The 20708-nt window shown below is 31.5% G+C and overlaps 2 protein-coding genes across 2 annotated transcripts; one reads left to right on the top strand and one right to left on the bottom strand.

The window, feature by feature from the left end:
* Positions 1–2112: 2112 nt before the first annotated feature.
* Positions 2113–4174, bottom strand: LOC112691463. The gene is made up of 3 exons (XM_025565724.1): positions 4170–4174; positions 2761–3158; positions 2113–2651 (listed from the first exon to the last, which is right to left on the bottom strand). Exons 1-3 carry the CDS (start codon positions 4172–4174, stop codon positions 2113–2115), a joined length of 942 nt encoding a protein of 313 aa, XP_025421509.1.
* An 11240-nt stretch (positions 4175–15414) lies between these two features.
* On the top strand, positions 15415–17605 carry LOC112691453 (peroxiredoxin-6-like). The gene is made up of 5 exons (XM_025565704.1): positions 15415–15712; positions 15944–16100; positions 16499–16716; positions 17282–17357; positions 17421–17605. The coding sequence occupies exons 1-5, from the start codon at positions 15630–15632 to the stop codon at positions 17547–17549; spliced, it is 663 nt and encodes a 220-aa protein (XP_025421489.1). The 5' UTR covers positions 15415–15629; the 3' UTR covers positions 17550–17605.
* Positions 17606–20708: the final 3103 nt, after the last annotated feature.

Genomic DNA, 20708 nt, shown 5'->3' with positions numbered 1-20708 from the left:
TCGATAACTCGAATTGGTAAAAAAAATTCGAGTAATCGAAAATATTTTTTAAAGAACACAAAAGCTTAATTTTATAATTTTATTTACTGATGTATAATATATATATGTGCATTGTATTAAAATTTAAAAAAGTATTATATAGTATATTATACTATTATATTATACTATATATATTATACTAGCCGACCCGTCACAGCTTCGCCCGTGATTGGTTGTTTATTTTGCCTTCGGACCATGATATGTAGAATTTTTTATTCAAATATTATTGTTTAATGTGATCGGCAAGTAAATATAAAAAAACGGTTAGTGAAAACGGATTGAAATTTTTCTAGCGTTATAAATGATAAAAATAAATACAGATAAAAAAGAAATAATGATCATTTTAAATCAAGAATTTGATTGAAGTTGATGAAGAAAAAAAAAAGAATTAAAATAAGAATTTTATAAGACTTCTGAGTATATGATGTTTTTTGTTATATTTCCTGTTGAAATTAAAATCATAAGATGATTCGGGTCCCCAGTTCGAGAAAATGCCACGTATAATTGCCCATGTGAAAAGCACTCTGTACGAAGATCTACATACTTGAATGTTTGACCTTGCGCTTTGTTTATGGTAATGGCAAAAGAAACTTTAACCGGGAATTGAAGCCATTTGAAAGTAAACGGCAAGTCAGAGGGAATCACGGGAATTCTTGGAATAAATGCCATTTCTCCTTTTGCTGGGCCTGTACGGCTTCTATAATATTATTTCGCAACAATTTTATTTGTAATCTTGTACCGTTACATAAGTTCGGTGGTTGAAGATTACGTGATAATGTAATTGGAGCACCAATTTTTAATTTTAGCTTATGAGGAGGAAATCCCGAAGGAGTAAGAGAATTGAGAAATTCTTGTGGATAATGAATAGCATCATCTGTTGATGTAACTGTATCAATAGATAGATTTCACGTGAGTGTCCATCGAATTTTAGAAGGATGATATCATTAATTTCTCCTGCTGTTATATTTCTCGGAGAGATAATAGCTCTTTCACATAACCACTGATAAGATTTATTGGACAGATTAAAAATGTCAGGATAAACTGTAGAAATCAACTCTTCCACGTTATTGACCACCCGTCCAATCATGTGATTGACAGAAATGTAACCGTTTTCATTTTCTAAAGTTCCATTTCCAATTTTCAACAACTGTGCTGGAAAAATATCGTCCCCTCCGCATAAATAAACTCTCATGTTTGTTCGCAAATAAAGTTTTTCAACATAGTTCCATATAGGGGAAGATTTTAAGCAAGCATTAATAACATCAGCTCGAGTACCTTTAGGGATTACTGGTAAGGTTTGACGGAAATCACCAGCGAAAACAAATGTTATGCCACCCATAAACTTATTATTACACCTAAGATCTTTTAATGTTCGATCAACTGCTTCGATATGTGATCTGTGACTCATTGTACACTCATCCCATACAACGAATGAGGTTTCTTGAAGAATTTTTCCAAGAGGGCCATTTTTACGAATCGGACAAATATATTCTGTACCAAATAATACATTTAACGGTAACTTGAAAGTCGAGTGAGCAGTTCTGCCGCCACTAAGGAGAGTTTTTGCTATACCAGATGAAGCTACTGCTGATGCAACTTTACCTGAGGATCTAATTTGAGCCAACAACAAATTAATTAGGAATGTTTTTCCTGTACCACCCGGAGCATTTAAAAAAAAACTCTTCCTTGATGATTCATTACGCTTTCTGTAATAACATTAAAAGCATATTTTTGATCATTTAATAATTTTGGTAAATTGATTTCTACAAATTCTTGTAATCGGTTATTATCGTGAGAACGCAAAATTGAGAATTCAAAAGGATCAGATGCATTTTCATTTCGAACAGATGAGTTCATTCCAAATTCAGTTAAATATTTTTCAGACAGACAAACAACTTTATCTTCTATTTCAATCAAACCTCTATTAAATATTTCATCAGAAAAAGTAAATTGTAAATAATTTAATCGAGTGCGCTCTGTATGAAGAATATCTTCACAAAAATCATTTCTGAACTGTTCCCACAATGATTGAGGTTCAGATGGTTGGCAGAAAACTATGATTATTCCGAATAATTATCTTAATTTTGAAGGACTTTTTGAAAGAGTTGCCTCCGCTAGAGCATTTTTCAATTGCTCATCATTTTCTAAAAGTCCAAGAGCAAAGCAGGTAGCTTTAAAAGTCGCGTGAATGACTCCATCAAAGGCCTTCAAGCTTTCAAATGAAGTAGGACCTTGTACATAATTTCGTAACAATCTTAAATGGAAGCACTCACTTTGATTTGGGTGAATCGTGTAAATTCTACCAATGGCAGTGTCCATTTTTATTCCTGGCCAACCTGGAACATCTTTTCCCCGTCTTCTCTTTAACCAGCATCTGCTATCATTCCAGGTATAATAAGAAGGAACTTCATGATAGAACAGTGTTTTCGCAAAATCATCATGTGAACACAGTTCAAAAAATGCAGTTAGTGTCGTTTTTCTTGGATTTTCAATAACTTGATGAAGATTATTAGCATTAAAGAAAACACGCTGTCCATTTTCTAGATGAACAGCCAAGTGCTGAACTGTCGGGTCTCTATCATGGATTTCAAAATTGAAAATTCTCCAAAACGCTTCAGAAATACATATGTATGTATCGACCATTCAAATAATTTGTAATCTCATCGTTTTCACGATTAACAGAAAAAGTAGCTCTATCTGATGCTTTATTAATATATTTACATGTGTATTTCATCGCTTTAACCGAATGACAGTATTCTGCGTTAATATGCGCATTAAAGCACCTAGATAGCACTGGACAATACGGTACAACCCAACGGTTGTCAACCACGATTTCTGTTTGACCACGAACTTTTAATATTGCAGTATAACCTCCATCATCTGGTGATCTCTGGTATTTCTTACTACATTTTCTATAATTCATACATGGAGATCTAATATTTAACTCGCCGCATGGGCCATGAATCATATTCTTGCATACTATTTCATAAAGTATAGGATCTCTGTCTTTGTTTGGTATCTCGGCAGAAATAATTTTTTCAATTTCATCTGGCTGAATTTTCGTTTGTAACCACAAAAGAATGTGGTAGTTTGGCAAACCTCGTTTTTGCCATTCAACACTGTAAACATAACAATTTACATCTCCGAAAATATATTTATTTTTTAATACATGCATAAACTTTTTTAGTTTGGTATAGGTACATATATATAGGTATATACAATATAAGTACAATTGTTTTTAGTTTTTTATGAACTTTTATGAACTTTTTTACCGACAAAAGTGGTACTAAAACCTTCAGCAGAGTGTCGGGTTTCAGCCAAAAATAATTTCAGCCAAATCGGTTCAGTAGTTTTCTCGATTAGCGCGGTCGAAGAAAAACCCTTACAATTTTATATATAGTATAGATAGATAAATAGATAGATAGATAGATACCTATAGTAGAATTATTTTTGGAAAAATTAGATATTTTTTATTGTTTGATAAGGACCTATCTGTAAAGTTTTAAATTACATTTATCGCAAAAAAAATGTTGTCTGAAATGTCTCGTTGTTCTTGAATATATTTAAGTAAAATCTATATAACATCTAATGTCTGGGCATGAGTAATTTTAAGTAAAGACAGTTCCTCATCGTCATAAAATTTGTTAAATAACTATAATTACAATAACTTTTAAACATTAGGTAATTAGAATTATTAAACATTAGATTGATAATATTAATCAGTTTACGATTGGTAAACAATTACAATTATCATTATATATAAAAATACACTTCATTATTTGACCTTTGTGTTATCTAGATCTGTACGTGTTATATTACATAGTATTTCAGTAATTTTCGGTAATATATGCTGAACAAAAATTCGAGTTATAAGCTAAAATTCAACTGAAATTACTTCGACTTACCAAAAAATTCAAATTATCGAAGAAATTTATCACACATATCATATTTTGTAAGGCAGGGACTAAGGAATTCCTTCGATTCATCGACAATTTGACTTATAGAGGTTCGAGTTATCACGGTTCCAATGTATTATCTGCACATTATATATACTTTTTGCTTTGACGAAGAAAATAGATTAAAGCTGTCCAATGTCCATATAGAAATATAATTCAATTTCATAAGAGTACTCCATTCTGCGTATGTACATAGTGTAATTCAATACGCCTGAGTATTTCACTCGTTATATTTTGTGCAATTTGTTAAATATATTTGTGACCTTATAGAAACGTTGACAATTTCATATCATAAATTAATTGTTCAGATAATACGAAACCATGGAAATAATTTAATTTAATTGCATGATCAAACCTACCAGAGTAAATTTTTTATTAATTTTTTTTATTTAAAGTTAAGGCTTCAATAACAAAGATTATTAGCCTATGTAGAGCCAAAATAAGAGGTTATGAGGGTGGAGATACACTATTTACATGTATTTACATTTTATAACTTAATCTGTCTTGGTCCACACATTATATACAATGTGACTTTTATGTGACATATAATTCGTAACACGATTGCTACACTGTGAGCGCGCGCTCGCACTTTATTTATTAAAGCATTATTTACTGTTCGATTAACTTTAGAAATCAAATCGTACAATATGTACAATATGTACAATATTTTATCCTTTACTAAAAGTTATAATGTATTTTTTATGTACTAATAATAATTGATCAAATAAAAATACGCATGTGCTCGTGTTGTGTTCCTTCCATAGTGCCACGCAACATATTACCCAATTGATCTACGAAATGATTTCATGTAAACGATGATTAATTATATGTAATTTTATTATTGTATTATATTTATTCTCGAATGAGAGGTATGCAGAGTGCCTGATCTATTTGTACTTATACTAGGTGTAGGTTCAGAAATGGTTCACACCCGGCTCAATTTCACGTAATTCTACGGGATCTCCATCACTAGAGCATCGGTATCGCCGAAGTCTTCTAAAAAATGTACAATTATTTCCTTCAACGAAAAAAAAATTAATTGGCCAAGATTGGGGGAAAAAATAGAAACACTAGTATGTAATCGATTGCGGGGGTAACAAAAATATCAGTGTAAGTATATAAGTACAGTGTTAGCGAAAAGCTCACATAATCGGTACTCTTGACTTTGTCAAACGATAACTATTCGAAAATAAAAAATAGCCCTATTACTTATTTCTGTAAACATTTATAGACATGTTATTTAAAGGTACTCATACTAATAAATTAAATTGATAATATTTATGTGAACAACCCTCGAAATTCTATCTGTGTGAGTGGCTCACATGTGTACCAATGACGGGTGAAATGATGGTTAAATTATTGAAAGTTTGGTATATTGCTTCAGTGTTTTTTCCGTTAAGTGATTGCTTGAGAGACGTTGAATTGATGAAAATTTTTCGTGCTTTGGCGTCTTTTGAACATATAGTAACAATGCGATCGATTTACTGGATTTCCTTGAATTGTTGCAAGTTGGCGCTGGTTATTTGGTAATTAGGAAAGATTGTGTTAAATAAGTGTACCTATTCTGGTCGGGGTTAAAATTACTTCTACTCTTCTTTTAAGGGACAAAGGGAAAATCCATTTTTGATGGAAAGTATTAATTTATTTGAAAGTGGAACATTATTTCAAATTTTCTGCCATGTTACCATCATTTTGAGGTACACCACCATAAGGTAGTGTGTGCTTTTGAAGATGTGGTTTGGCTTATTTTTAAAACGTTTTGACATGATGTGGCTTCGCTTGCGTTTTTCTCTGCTTTTTCGTTGCCCGGAATCTCAATGTGTAAGAGGACCCACATAAACGTAATCGGTTTATATGAATTTGATTACAGTTCTTGAATGAGTTGCACTAGCTTGTTTTTTGAGTTGAGATTTTTAAATGATGTTATGACGCTTTGTGAGTCCCTGATAATTGTGAAGGAATAAGGATCCGAGGGTGGAGGCAATTTTAAGAGCTTCATAGGCAGTATACATTTCAGTCGTATAAATGGAGGGAGTGGAGGAAGTGAAAATTTGTGGATAATTAATTTGTTATATTTTAACTACAAAAAAATAAAATGATTTATTTTACTAGAAATTTAAAATAATTATAAATCACAAAAAATACAAATTTTAAGCAGTATAAAAATTATTTTAACAAATACAAATCTGGACAATTCGAATATTTCGACAAATCCGGTTTGAAATATCCGGAATTTCAGATCTTTGGATATTCTTAGTTTGCATTGAATTAAGTGTATGAACGTACCGTTGATTGGCGTACATATTTTTAATAAACATACGTCTGGTCCGGGCTCTCGGTATCCTTAGTGTTGTGACTTCAACAGTTGTATAAACATAATTTTCCAGAAACACATAAATTTATCGAAAAAGTTACTGCTGTACAAAAAGAAAACCACTCAGTGCACGTTTTCTGAAACTATATCGTTCAGACTCTATGTTTAAGATGAAAACCTGTAAAAGAGAACCAACTCTCATGATAAAAACCTCCGACCTGTCATTCATTTTTATTGGGTACAGTCTCGGCGGATTCCGTTTTAAACGAGTTTCACGCACCGCTATACGTCGATAACTATCAGTTGAATATCCATGTAACTTGCAGTTAACACGATTATACGATTAGTTCGTAATTGCATAGGATCGATTGTTGTTTAGAACTTAAACGTCCCGAGATATTATGTTTATCGCCGAATGGCGTGCGTAGGACGAACGCTCATGATGGTTATTGTTATATAAGAAAGCTCAAAGCTGCGAGGCGCGCGGTCTGGTTTTATTCCCATTTAAGTTCAAAGTTTAAGAACCGCTCTATTTTTATATTTATTTTCTCAATTTTATATACGTTCTAAAAACATACAGTGTATTCCCAACAAATTACTTATTCTAGTGACATTTTTTTTTTTTTTTGTTAATGCAAATTTCATATCCGTACGTGCTTAGAATATTACGTGTACACGTGGTACGTTTAGTTTTTCTAGTTTTTCTCCCCTACGCAAACTTATAATATAGTGTTCTCAATATAGTATACACGTATCTACAACACCGGAAAAGTAATACTTACGACCAACCCTATTAAGGATTACCTACGTCACAGATTAATTTATAATTCGTATTACACAAAATACACTGTTATTTCAAATTTAAAAATTTTCTCTTTTCCGTCCGTTCTCATCCTCGTTATTGTTTGCACAACACACGTATGGACTTAAGCTCGACGTAGTTGTGTACAAATATGTATAGCGAGTAATACTCTAATCTAATATTTTACTAGTGCGTACATATTTGTTTTTCTCGTCGCAATAAATTATTAATTCTTACGCTGTTCAGTGTCAAATTGCAGACAACTACAGTGTAATCATAATGTTATTTAATACGATTATAAAATAATATCACTGATGACATGGCACGCTGGACGGTCGTTTCATTCCGTTCCATTCATATGCAATCGAGCTCGTTTCATCTTGAAATACGAACGTATTCAAAATGTTCCTGTTATTTCATGTAGATTTCGTTCAATAATTGAACGGATGTGTCACCGTTTTAAACGTTATAGTGACAATGAATCATAGCCGAAAAAAGATTCGTACGACCGTGAAGCTCAATAATTGCCGACTCGGAACGAATACGTATTTATTAAATTTAAACTGTTTGCGTTACGAGCCATGTATTATGAATCTTGTCAAATAACCGTATATGTACATCAATTCCGGAATCATTTTTACAACGATGAACGAACACTATATATATATCTATATATAATACACATTTAAATCGATTTGGCAGATATCAAAAAGTTTTCAAGTACTAAAATAATGGACGTCAACAGCATCGATAGTAAAACATTCAAATGCATAACACACAATATTTGTGTTTAAAGTTGTGCGTTGCACCGGTTGCGGCACTGCAACGACGGATAAAGAGAACGATGGTCATTGTTGTACTTTTTAAATATAAAATGTTTCGAAATCCATCCTGATACAAAAATATATTCCGTTACGTTTCGTTTTGAAACGTGTCCACTTAACCGATGGCGTTTAATTTCCATTGTATATAATTATCTAAATTAGAAGTGTTTCACGAGACTTATAATTAATATTCAAACAGTGGTAATTTTAAATGGATTTATTTCGAGACATTTAACATCTTAATACAGTCACATCTATTGATTTTGTATTTAATTTGCATATTACGTACTTATCATGCACATTAACGCACGGAAAAATAAATCTGAACCGTGTTTGCATCGAAATGATCGTTCGTTATATATGTTGACACGGTTTTAATTCGTGTGCAATGAATCATATATAGGACTAGTAATTACGGACGACCAATCGAATTGCAGCGCATAATAATTATAACGACCGGGTGCACTTAATACCAATGATTATAATATGTAATATTTAATATTAAAACGCATATCCTTTGTAAGAAAACATGTATAATATTTCGGTGCAATGGTACCAAAATGCATGCTCGTGTAGGAAATGCGTTGCCTGTGTGACTGATTGCGGGTGCCCGGGTGGGTTGGTGGAAGCATTAAATGAAAATTGAATTTTTCGCGGCACAGATACTTCAAATGTAAAATATCATAAATATTACATGATATTTACAGCAGTCGTACAGTCGGAGCCTTTGTAATTACACAAAAAAAAGAATTAAAAGTACTACAACACGCGTATTATACATAACAACGGGGTTCTCGATAATCGGCGAAGTGGATCAGTGGAAGGTAGCGAAAAACAAGAATAAAAAAACCGAAATCCTTTGATTTACGAGTGCACGTAACTTTTTATTTTACCGCCACTGGATTTTGTTGTTCAACAATACTGTCACGATTACTGCCAGACGCGCTGCAGTGTTCTAATTCGTGGCAGGGGTGTCGTTTAAGTTTTCAGCTATAAGACGCAGCGAGTTTCACGCGGGTCAACGTTTTTTTTTTCTTTTTTCTTCTTCTTCTGCTCCTTCTGCTTTCCGCTACACAACAATGTCGAGTTACCCGCGACAGGGGGAATAAAATAAAACGGAATAATAAAAAAATAAAATAAAAAGAGGTAACGGTACGATTTCCGCTTAGAACTTCTCTTCGAGCGCAAAGTAGGTAATTTATATAGCCTCGCCGGGATTTGAAAATTCAAATCGCGCGACATTAAAACGCGCTTCGGATTCGCGGCGCAATAACAGCGCGTGTACACGACTCTGCGCGCCTGTGGGAACCAAATCCACCACCGTTTTACCGTTTCACTCGCAGAAACCCGTGGAGACCGCCGAGAGTGCCACGGCCGACGTTCACGGTGACGCGTCTGAGAGCGTTTGTTTCTTTTTTTCAGATATCACGCCACGCGTACGTCTCGAATGGGAAGCCGAAACCGCGCGATCGCGGGCAGGAGCGGTGTAAGGATAAAAATCGGCAAGACAACGGCGTTCGTGTCGTCTGCAAGAGAGGTAGTGCGATATCCCCGAGGGGCGCGTTTGGTCGGCGATAAGGGATCGAACGGCCGAATCGACGACGATATCGGTCGGCATTGTTGTACGCGTCACACGCCGAAAACATTTTTAGAACAATATCGTCACGACGCCGTGTGTACGGTACATCATCGCTCGGATACGATACGACGACATGTCGTACCGTCGTCGTGACTTATCGTGACCGTTCTACGGTATCTACTGGAAAGCGGCACTAAGTGATTTTTTTTTTTTTCAAATCTTACACGTTTTTTACGGACGTACTAAGAATAGTTAAAAATTTGTTAAGGCTGTTGGTGTGTGTGTGTAGGGGATGTAGAAAATCGAGACAAATGGAGGTTTAGGACAAGGTTGGACGATCTAAAATAGTTGAAAGAAAGGCGTATGAGCAGAAGAAAAAGAAAAGGAATTTTAGTGTTAATAATTTATAATTAGAATATAGATTATCATTCGAATATATTCTTTAATAATTTCAAGCAATGTATTCGAATGAATCCCTCAACTCATCGCTAATTTTTTCAACACTTCTAGTATCGATTTGACATCTGGTGTTGCGGTAAAATAATATAATAGTTAATAATAATGTTAGATAAGGTTGGAAAGCACTTCTCTAGACTGTACTGAAATAAAACACGTACAATTTATCATGTATATGTGTTAATATTTATCATTAACATTATAATATAATGTATGTAATGTAATAGCATAATATTATTATGACTAACACTGACGCATACGCGTAATATCATTGCATGTCATTGGATTATTAATTTTAATTTATTGTATGCTAGAAACATTAAATATTTAATTTGTATTATACTCGTTAATATTGTATAGTCGAGTATAATTTTATCATAAATCATTGTAATTATTACAACTATCGTATATGCGCGTTATCAATCTTTTCAATATTACAATATTACATTAAAATAATTTATTTTGAAAAATATTATATTTTCCACAAGCAGTTTAAACGTGCAACAGTATCCGTTTTAAATAATATTGATCCATTGCAATGGTGTGTAACTAGGATATATTAAAGGACGGTGGCAGACTTAAATTATAGTCAAAATCATTTTTTGTGATTATTAGTTTTTAGTTTTTAATCTTCAAAACATCATACTATACATATCAGAATACTTGCATGGAAGTACTGTTGAATAAAAACTTAACAAGTACTTATGATATGCCATAAAAACAAAATGGGTTAATCGTCTCTCTACAACATTTTATTATTTATTATTAATCGTGTTTCATTTCATTTCGAATTGTTACAAAAAATACTGTGTAAAATATAATGTAAAATAATAAAAATAAATTAAAATGTTTGGCTTGATACTAATCGATACACAATATATAAATATTAATAAATATGATAGAATAATTTTCTAATACGGAGTTAGGAAAAGGTTGCCAGTGGCCAAAAGCGTATTAAAAGTCAATATATAGGGAAGCAAAATAATTTTGCGCCCCTATGCATATTGATAAATAAATATGTAAGTAAGAATAAAAAAAAAAATAATGTTCCTAGCTTCACTCGGACAATTATTTCTTTAACTTCACATTTTTATTGAGTTTCAAACCTTGTTGAAGGCTTGAGTATGGTTACAATTATACAATTTTGATTTACAATTAAATTACATTATGTTATAATAAAACCTATGTTGATAAAACCTATATGAATGTAATATAATTTAGATACCTACATCCACAAAACTTAATTCATACTTTTGTATCTGTTTATATGCAAATATATGTAAATTAATATATTATTAATTATTACCTGTATACCTAATATGATGTACTACTTTAGAAAAAACTATTGTGGCTATGTGTTCATAATATTATTTGTTTCCATCCTCCGTAATTACATAACCTAAATAAATCACTTATTTTCTCAGAAATTGACACTTATTAAGTTAAAATTTCAAATTGTATTCCCTTAATCTCTCAAAAATTTCGCTTACTTTTTCTCTTGCTCAAGTAAATTATTACATCATCTAAATACGAAAAACAACGAGTGCTTTCCAACCCAATTAGTATTTTTCGCATCATCCGGCTAGATGTAGTCGGTAAGAGGTCAGACCGAAACCTAATCTCAAAAACTCGAAGTGCCCTTCAGGTGTGGAAAACGCTGTTTTATGCGTATTAGCGGGATTTATTTTTATTTTTCTGCGAAACTTTTAGCTGTATTAACGCTCCTACCCTCCTAAGATGCCATAGTTAGATCGTGATATGCTTTATCAATTCTATTACTGAAATCCATTACGCTTTATCTTCTTCTTTGTCTTATACTATTTAATTCTATTCTAGTTCTTTTTTAATCATATAAAATGGTCGATGATATTTGTTGATAAGGACGTAGTTAATACTTCGTTATACGGTTTCCAGGACAATATTTATGAATATGAAGAATTCAAGTTTCTACGAAAGCATCTGGTACTGTGTACACTTGTATCGATTAGAAATCTGATCAAAAATTAGTAACCTTATTCGACAAAAACATAATAGAACGAATAATTAAAATCCATGCACATGATTTGTACGCGAGTATGCATGTATGGTCGGTGTGATGCATGTGTTGAATAACAATTATAATAACAATATGATATGTCGGAAAACGAAAACCTTGACAAATTCTATGCGGAAAACTCGATCGCAGATGGTTTATTTCCGACGGAAACGATATGAATAAATCAGTGTCGCAACCATAAAGTTTTTCTTCGTTTCTGTTCAAAGAAAAAAAAGTTAAACGTTCATAAAATAAAATTTACAATATTTAATCTAACCACTAATTCGTGTTTACTTTGAATTTCGATTATAATGTGTACGCTCGTCCAAGTGTAAATATTATTTCACCTCAACATACGCTTTGCGCAGGAGAGAACATCATTATTTTCCCTGACCAAGATACGTAAAAACATTAATTTTCCTCGAGTATTTTCGTGTCGCTCAAATGTTAATGAACACAAAATATAAAACCCCCAGAGGAAAATCACTGACCGAGGTTTTATTAACGTCGGACCGTGTGTGCACGTTGTACGGAATAATTATTATATTAGGTACTAACATCCAAAACAGTAAGAAAACGATTTTTCTTGACGATCCGACAATATTTTTGGACGAATGGTGAAATCGTGTAAACCGGCAAAATTAAAACAAATCGCGGCGTAATCAGTGCACTTCACATTATACCCGGAATCCAAAAGTATACCTATGTTATAAGTCTTACAATGGAGTTCCTATGGGCTTATAAGCTACCCTATCCCATAAGGGTGTGATTATTTAGCCATTATTATATAGACATTGTTGATAGGTTAGATTAGCATTCCTTATTTCTTACATTCACCATATACCTTTTCAAAAATAGAAACATGTAATTTTTTTTTTTTTAAGACCCTACCTTAATGACGTATTCAGTTTGATGCACATCAACAATTGTCACTTGCACAAATAGTTGCAATCACTCGATTCTTGTTTCAAGACAATCGCTTATTGAGAAGACTTGACATTGAGTGTCTCGATTACATCTTTCACAATGATGAATAATGTTTATAATGACTATAATAACTATAATTTGTACATTGACTACTGCTGTATTTTTATATAATGCGTTAAACGGAACAACTTCCACATCAAATTATGGCGTAATGTAACAATATTATGAGATAGGTATTAGATATAAAATCTAACTGAAATTAAAATCTACTGATGGCCAACTATTTGTTTTCCATGTATTTATATATTTTTGCACATTTATCTATCGGCATTTTTTGATCTATTGATTTTGTCGCGTGGGCATAGGACCTCGAAAACGATCCGTGAACGGTAGGCATTTCGTGTTGTTTTCTAAAATAAACTTGAAATTGCAAGTGGTGCACGTGCACCACACTACCACTTACTCTGCTCCACCCGTGCCTACGGGCGTGATATGCAGTCGTAAGGGTCGTATTTAAAATTTTTCCGACCAGAGGTAACAACATTTTACCGCCCCTATTGCCTACAGCAGGGGTCGGCAACATTTTGAACCACGCGGGCTATATTTTTTTTTCTTCAAATGTTTATCAAAGGTCAAATTTTTACATATGATATATACTAATAATTGCATTGTTATTATATTTGATTATTTTACATAGAAATATAAGTGTAAAAAATACGAATGTTACCTAGTGGAAAAAATTTAATTTTTTAACAAATTAAACATAATGGCTTACCTTTGTTTTCGACGAAAAAGTATAAATCAATCCAAGAATTATTAAAAAAAAAACAATGTTCATTAAAAATTTTTCTTGTTTTAGTCGCCATAATGTTTGGATTTACTTGTAAAATGAAACTATTACAAACGTAAACAGACACGTACGGGCGTAATCACGGTGTAATACTAATTGCTACAAACGCAAAGTAACTATGACCATAGATTAAATATATTAGATACATATGTATTAAATACATAGATTAAATATATTTAAAATTTTAATTTTTAAATATATATAAGTATATTTAATTTATCCTATGACTGAGTAGTGCAGCCATCATTATCTTCGACTCCGATTAGATAATAATAACAATTTTATAGATCAAACTGACTATATAACTATATAGAATATATATCAACTATTAACGATTAGGTTAGAGTTTATTAATAAAGAAAAAAGAATTGAATAGTATTGAAAATTGTATGAAAAATTTTATTGAACAAAAATAGAACACAAAAATTAACCACCTTTGCGGGGGCCATAAAAAATAGCTTCGCGGGCCACGGGTTGCCGACCCCTGGCCTACAGTGTAAAACTGAAAATAAGTGTCTCCAACTATTCAATAAAAAGCAATTCGTTTTCGCCGTTTCAGTACTCTGTACACAATATTTGTAATTAATATAAAATCCAAAATAATAACTGCGTTGTAATTACTTATATATAAAAAAAGTTATAGAAAATTGTCTTTCGTTAGACTAATGGTGTTACCCTTAAATAATTTAGTACCTTTCGGTCTGAATGTCCCATCCCCATAAAAATCAAGATTAAACCATTAACTATATCTCAATAAAATACGATGTCAAATAAAATACACTTAAATAGGTATAAAATGTGTACGCTACTAGTTAATATAAACGATTTTATAGTATCTATAACATTTATTTTTTATACAATTTAATTTATTCAAAAATAATTGTCCGTTGAGAATGTAAAAAAAAAAAAATCGATTTCATTTTATTTAGAATCACCGTAAAAATATTGCCACCCTCTTAAATATTTCAGGGGGGGGGGCTATTGCTCCCCCGAACCGCCCCATAAATATGGCCCTGGCAGTCGTCGACGGAGCAGTGTTTTCCCGGTTCCCGACAGATACGAGTGTTCGTTCTGCCGCGCGGCCGATCGACGATACCACGACACGACGATACTACCACGGAATTGATAACGTTCAGAAAATGTTACGATAACACCGTTATCGCATGAAGGGACGGCTGATAACGATATCGTGTTCATCTTTGATTTCTTACAGACTTTTACTATTGTCAACTGTGAAAAACGTTTGTTCGCCATTTCATTATTTTTTTTTTTTTTTTTTTTCAAAACTTATATGACCGTAAACGGTTTGGGTATCGGGAAAGGGCGCGCGCTCTGCGTCTTATCGCATCATATCCGCGGACTTCCGGCGGCCTCGAACGCAACAGTTGCGCATTACCGAGATGCCTACAAAGATCTCCTTTGCAATAATTCTTCATAGACCTTGGTGCATTGCAACCGCGGAGTATAGATTACGGCACACCACAGCTGCGAGTTCGAGAAGTGCATGCCATTAAATCGTCCGTTGATTTCGGAAAATGCTTATCATAATCGCCTGCCGTCCGTGTCGTCGTCTCGTTTGAATCCGGTCGGTTCGGTGCACGGTCCGTGTATGATAACACAATATTAGATAATACAATCTATATGAAAAAAAAAAAAAAAAAAAAAACCTCATAAAAACCTTGGGATCGGTGTTCATGTCGGTCACGCGTTCGTCTCCAGCGCTACTATTCGACCGTCGCAGCAGTTGATCCGTTCCCTTCTGTCCGCGTGCACGTGCTCTCCTTCGCCCGACACCGTCCGTCTCGCGCAGTCTTCGCTTCTTCTCCGTTCGCCGCACCGTCAACGTCATGCGTCTGGGCGCCGTCGTTCCAAACTTCTCGGCCGTATCCACCAAAGGCCCTATCAACTTCTACGAATGGATCGGCGAATCGTAAGTCGTCAACACGGTCAATCCCGATTCCCACGAAATCTCCCTGCCGCGTACCTACCTTATTGCGAACCGTTTTGCTTTCGACGGTACCTTGCTCGTTGTTTTTCTGTCCGCGACCGTTTCGACACCCGAACAAGCTGCTCGTCCGAATCCATTGGACAACATTATCACAATGTTCTTTCATAACTAACCGATCGCACCTATTATAATAACGTGTGGTTCTCTCCGTAGGTGGTGTGTGCTGTTCTCACATCCTGCCAACTTCACTCCGGTTTGCACTACCGAGCTGGGTAAAATGGCTGTTTTGGTTGACGAGTTCAAAAAACGCAACGTTCAACTTTTGGGTTTGTCTTGTGATGCGCTGGAAAGCCACGTCAATTGGATAAATGTAATTATTTATTTCATTTTTATTTATATTTTAATATAACGCCTTAAGAGCAAATAATACGTTAAGATGATATATATATATATATATGTATAAATTAAATTAACGGTTAGATAAAAAAAAATTCAATAATATTTAAATCACGTTTCAACTCGGCTAATTTGGCTCTAAATATATTATAAAAGAAAGCATTGTATGAGCTACATTTTGTGCACAAGATTTGGTGACATTTCAACACATTAATGTAGTCATTATTTTTACATCAAGTATGAAATCTGTCCAAGTCCATTTGTAGTTTTTGTGAGTTTTCAATAGAAATGATCAGTTAGGTTTAGGTTAGGTATTGGGTTCAAATATATTTGTATGAGTTCAAGTTGTTGACAATTGTTATTGACTTTCAGGATATCAAATCATATTGTATGGATATTAAAGGAGATTTCCCATATCCCATCATCAGTGACAGTTCACGAGAGTTGGCTGTACAATTGGATATGATCTCTGAAGAAGACAAGGATAATCCTGAACATGCCATGACCATAAGATCTCTTTACATTATTGGACCGGATAAGAAAGTTAAGCTCATGATGATCTATCCAACGAGCACTGGTCGTAATATTCAGTAAGTATTAATATTCATTAAACCGAGTTATTTAAATTGATCCTTATAACAGTTCACTTAAAGAATTTTGACATTCTAAAAAATACAAAATCAGCTAATATCCGTTTAATATATACATTTGTATTTATAAAAATTATAGTAGTGTATAATAGTATTTCTCTATCTCGAGGTCTTGAAATATTTATTTTACTTAAACTATTTTTTTTGGGCCTTAATTTATTTATATATATATATACATGTTAGAAGTTTAATTATATTATAAAGTATTTTCAAAAATATATTAAAAAACATATAGAAACTATTAATAAACTACCAAGCAAATAATTTACTTCTTGGAAAGTCTAGAATTGAAGAATTTTAACCATTATATTTTTAAAGCAAATGACTTTTTTATTTATTTATAATACTTATAATATCTATACTACTTAGCATGATAAGTATAAGTGATAAAAGATAGAAAACATGATATACATGATATATGACTCTTTGCTTGAGGTAAAAAAACAAACAACTTAAGTATTATTTTTCTTAAGATATTTAATCAATCATATTTTTAATATTACAGAGAGATTTTACGTTGCATTGATTCCCTTCAATTGTGTGATAAAAATAAAACTGTTGCTACTCCTGTAAATTGGGTGGTAAGTAAATATTTTAGCTAACTAGGAGCATGTACATTTACATTAAATTGGTGTTCATTTTAGCCTGGTGAAAAGGTGATGATCGTGCCAACAGTAAAAGATGAAGACCTTGATAAACTCTTTGAAAATGGCTATGAGAAAACATCAGTGCCATCAAAAATAAGTTACTTAAGAACAACACTTGATTACTAAATAAGATAATACTGTAGAACTTATTATCTAAATTTATATTTTTTGAAAATGTTGAAAATTTAAATCTATTAATATTTAAAAAATTAAGTAACTGTTCGAATTTATTATTACATATTAAAAATATTAAATATAGTGATTGTGTAAATGGTATAACAAATTTTGTTTAATATACTTCATTCTCACATTATTTTATTTTATGTTTTGCTAATACTACCGTTAATACAGAATAAATTAGTATATAAAACTGACAAAATAAACTTAGAATATAAGTATAAAAATTTAATTTTCATAATAAATAACTGGTAAAATCTCACATAAATTTTTATCAACTAATTTTATTTTAAATGGATTAGCTTTTAAAATGTAATTAAATCAATTTATCTATATTGCGCTATCAAATTTATTTTTAACTATGGTGACTGAATTTAAATGTTTCTATTTACTAATGTTTTCTGATTTATTTGTTTTTAAATTCATTGATAGATAATTCTTATTTTTTAAATAATGTAAATCATAAATGTTATTGCATTTGACTTGAAACATTTAACTTTAAATCAGGCCCTATTTTTATGTACATCCCGACACACAATGTGCACTACGGTCTACAAAACAAAAATTAAATAATAAGCCAACTACTAGGAAATATGAATATTATTTATTTTTTTTAAATTTAATGCATATATATATATATATATATATTATGTATATAATATATTACTTTTTCTTAGATAGTAGCGAGACCAAATTTTCATTTAAAGCAGTAAAATCAAGTGTGCAGTCCGAAATTTTACAAATAATAGGGCCTGCTTTTAATGAAGTATATGAAATGTTTGATTGTCAAAAATACTTATATGATATTTACCGTTCTTGTTTTTAATTTTTCTAGTTGAAAATCAATAAAAATAATATGGAAATAAATTAACATCACTTAATTACTTCAATATATCTATCTTTAGTTTAAAAGGTATTTTTAATAACTTGTTAATAATTTAAAAATAAAAATTTAAACTTAATCAAAAAGAACTTTCCTTGAAACTTATGATCTCGTTATGCATAAATGCTTATCTTTTAATTAAAGTATAAAAACTCTTAATGATATTGACAAATTGATTGTTTTGTAAGACATTACTATGTTAATTCTGAGGTTAAATTATTATAATTTATGATAAATTGATGTTATCATATAAAATATGTAACTAATAACATATAATAAAAAATGAACTTTAAAATATAAAAATCTTTCTAATCAAAAATGATTTTTAATATAATTGTGAATTATTATTATGGAATAGATTTCAATGCAAATTTAATTTTTTTTTTACATTTAAAAATATTGCTTTCCAAGTACAAAGTTCAATTTATACATTAGGAATTAGAAGATATAACTTATTTTATATTTTTAAAACTTTTTGACTTTTTCAATGCATTTTTATGTTTTTAAGTAATTTTTATATGAAAATGGATAACATTTGATAACAATTTAGGTATAATTCATATATTCATAAATTTATACATTTCCACATGACATGTTCAGTGTGGTCCATTATTCTGTTGAAATAAATATAATTAAAGAAATCCATATGAAACACAAGGTTGACTAATGAAACTATCATAATTATATATTAATTTTTCAGAAACAATTTTCAGTGTTAAAAGAAGATAGAAGAAGATTAATAAAATTATACAAATAATAGGAATAAGAATTTATATAATAACAAAACATGTTTTTTCAACGATAAAAATAATTATAACATTATAGTTGTAACATAACCAAGAGCACTGGGAAAAATATTGAACAGAACTCTAATTTGAAGAGCCATAGCCTAATGGTATATAAGATTAAGTTCAAACAGAGATCAGCACACAAATTGTATAGGTGTTATAATCTTTCCTGTTACAGCTGATAAGTGCCATATAGTTTTACAGTTACTATAGTTATACAGTGGTGTTATATATATTAAAGCTATGATTAAACTATTCATATACTGATATGAGTGTGTGCATTACCATACGTACATTTTCTTTTTTATAATTATAATTGTTAACATTATATGTTGAACAAGCAAATACATTGTCTATAAAGTATAAATAATTAATTCCTAATAAAAAACGGTTAATAACAAGTATTAATAAAAAAATTCAAAATTTCTATTATTTATTATTTATATTTGAAAAAAATGAATAATCTTTTCCCTCTTAAATAATACATATAAAAAAATAATAAGGGAAATATGCTTAAGGTATTATAATGCATCATTCAAAACAAATTTCTGTTATGAGTGCATTAAATCATATTTCTTTTAAAATATTTTTCTTGTTTTTTAGAACATTTGATACCATTTCCTAATTATTGCATTACGTCAATAATGGTCTATGAATATAAAGAATCGTAATGCACATGAAAATCACTCATTAATGTATTATTATTTACGAATTATTTCTATTATTTACAATTATTTCTACTCCAGTCTTATCATAATTCTGAATTTGGAGTATTTTAAAATTATTTTTATTATTTCGCACCAGTCTCAAAAGTAGTGAGTAGTTTGAGGGAACAGTTATATTTAAAGAATGTATAAGTTTTCTTAACAAAATTAAACATTATTAAAATCGAAATATACTTATGAAATAATATTATGTTTTTATCTAATAAGCATTCATAAATATTCTATTACTATAATTTCTCCATTTCTTGCTCTTGAAAACACTAAAGTTAAGGCCTACCACATCATCGAGTAATCATGAGAGAAAAAAAATTGCTAAAAAACCGTCACGAAAAATTGTTGTATTTAGTTTTAGGCACAAGATGAGTAAAAGAGTGCGAGAGAGAGAGAGAACGGATTGCCCGTATGGAAAGTATATTTACGGTAAAATACGACGATGTGTAAGTTAAGTTGTCTATAGATTACGTTTCTGGCGTATGTTTGTAATGTTATTTTATAATTTGTGATTTTAAACGATCAGAGTGTTTCGGACATGTTCGTAATGCGAGTGAAGATGTGTCGGAAAATGTTCCGACGGGATGAAAAAGAAACGACTGTTCGGCGGACCGAGGGCTTGCAGACGGGTGTACATCCGGGGTTAAGGATATGAGACGGGCGCACGGTGGAAGTGTAACAATATAATAGACTTAGGACAGAGAGAAATTGAGTGGTTTAC

This window comes from Sipha flava, unplaced genomic scaffold (genome assembly GCF_003268045.1).
Source record: "Sipha flava isolate LNK unplaced genomic scaffold, YSA_version1 615_pilon_pilon, whole genome shotgun sequence".
NCBI lineage: Eukaryota > Metazoa > Arthropoda > Insecta > Hemiptera > Aphididae > Sipha > Sipha flava.
The sequence above is the reverse complement of the archived record's forward strand: the minus strand, read 5'-3'. Positions and strand labels throughout refer to the sequence as shown.

Bases quoted from the DNA above. Each gene is read 5' to 3' on its own strand.
- LOC112691463 (XM_025565724.1), bottom strand. The intron at 2,652-2,760 runs GTAAATATATTA...GTATTTCTGAAG, and splicing joins TAAAGCGATGAAATACACAT to CGTTTTGGAGAATTTTCAAT.
- LOC112691453 (XM_025565704.1), top strand. From the start codon at position 15,630: ATGCGTCTGGGCGCCGTCGTTCCAAACTTCTCGGCCGTATCCACCAAA. The intron at 16,101-16,498 runs GTAATTATTTAT...ATTGACTTTCAG, and splicing joins GCCACGTCAATTGGATAAAT to GATATCAAATCATATTGTAT. The intron at 16,717-17,281 runs GTAAGTATTAAT...TTAATATTACAG, and splicing joins AGCACTGGTCGTAATATTCA to AGAGATTTTACGTTGCATTG.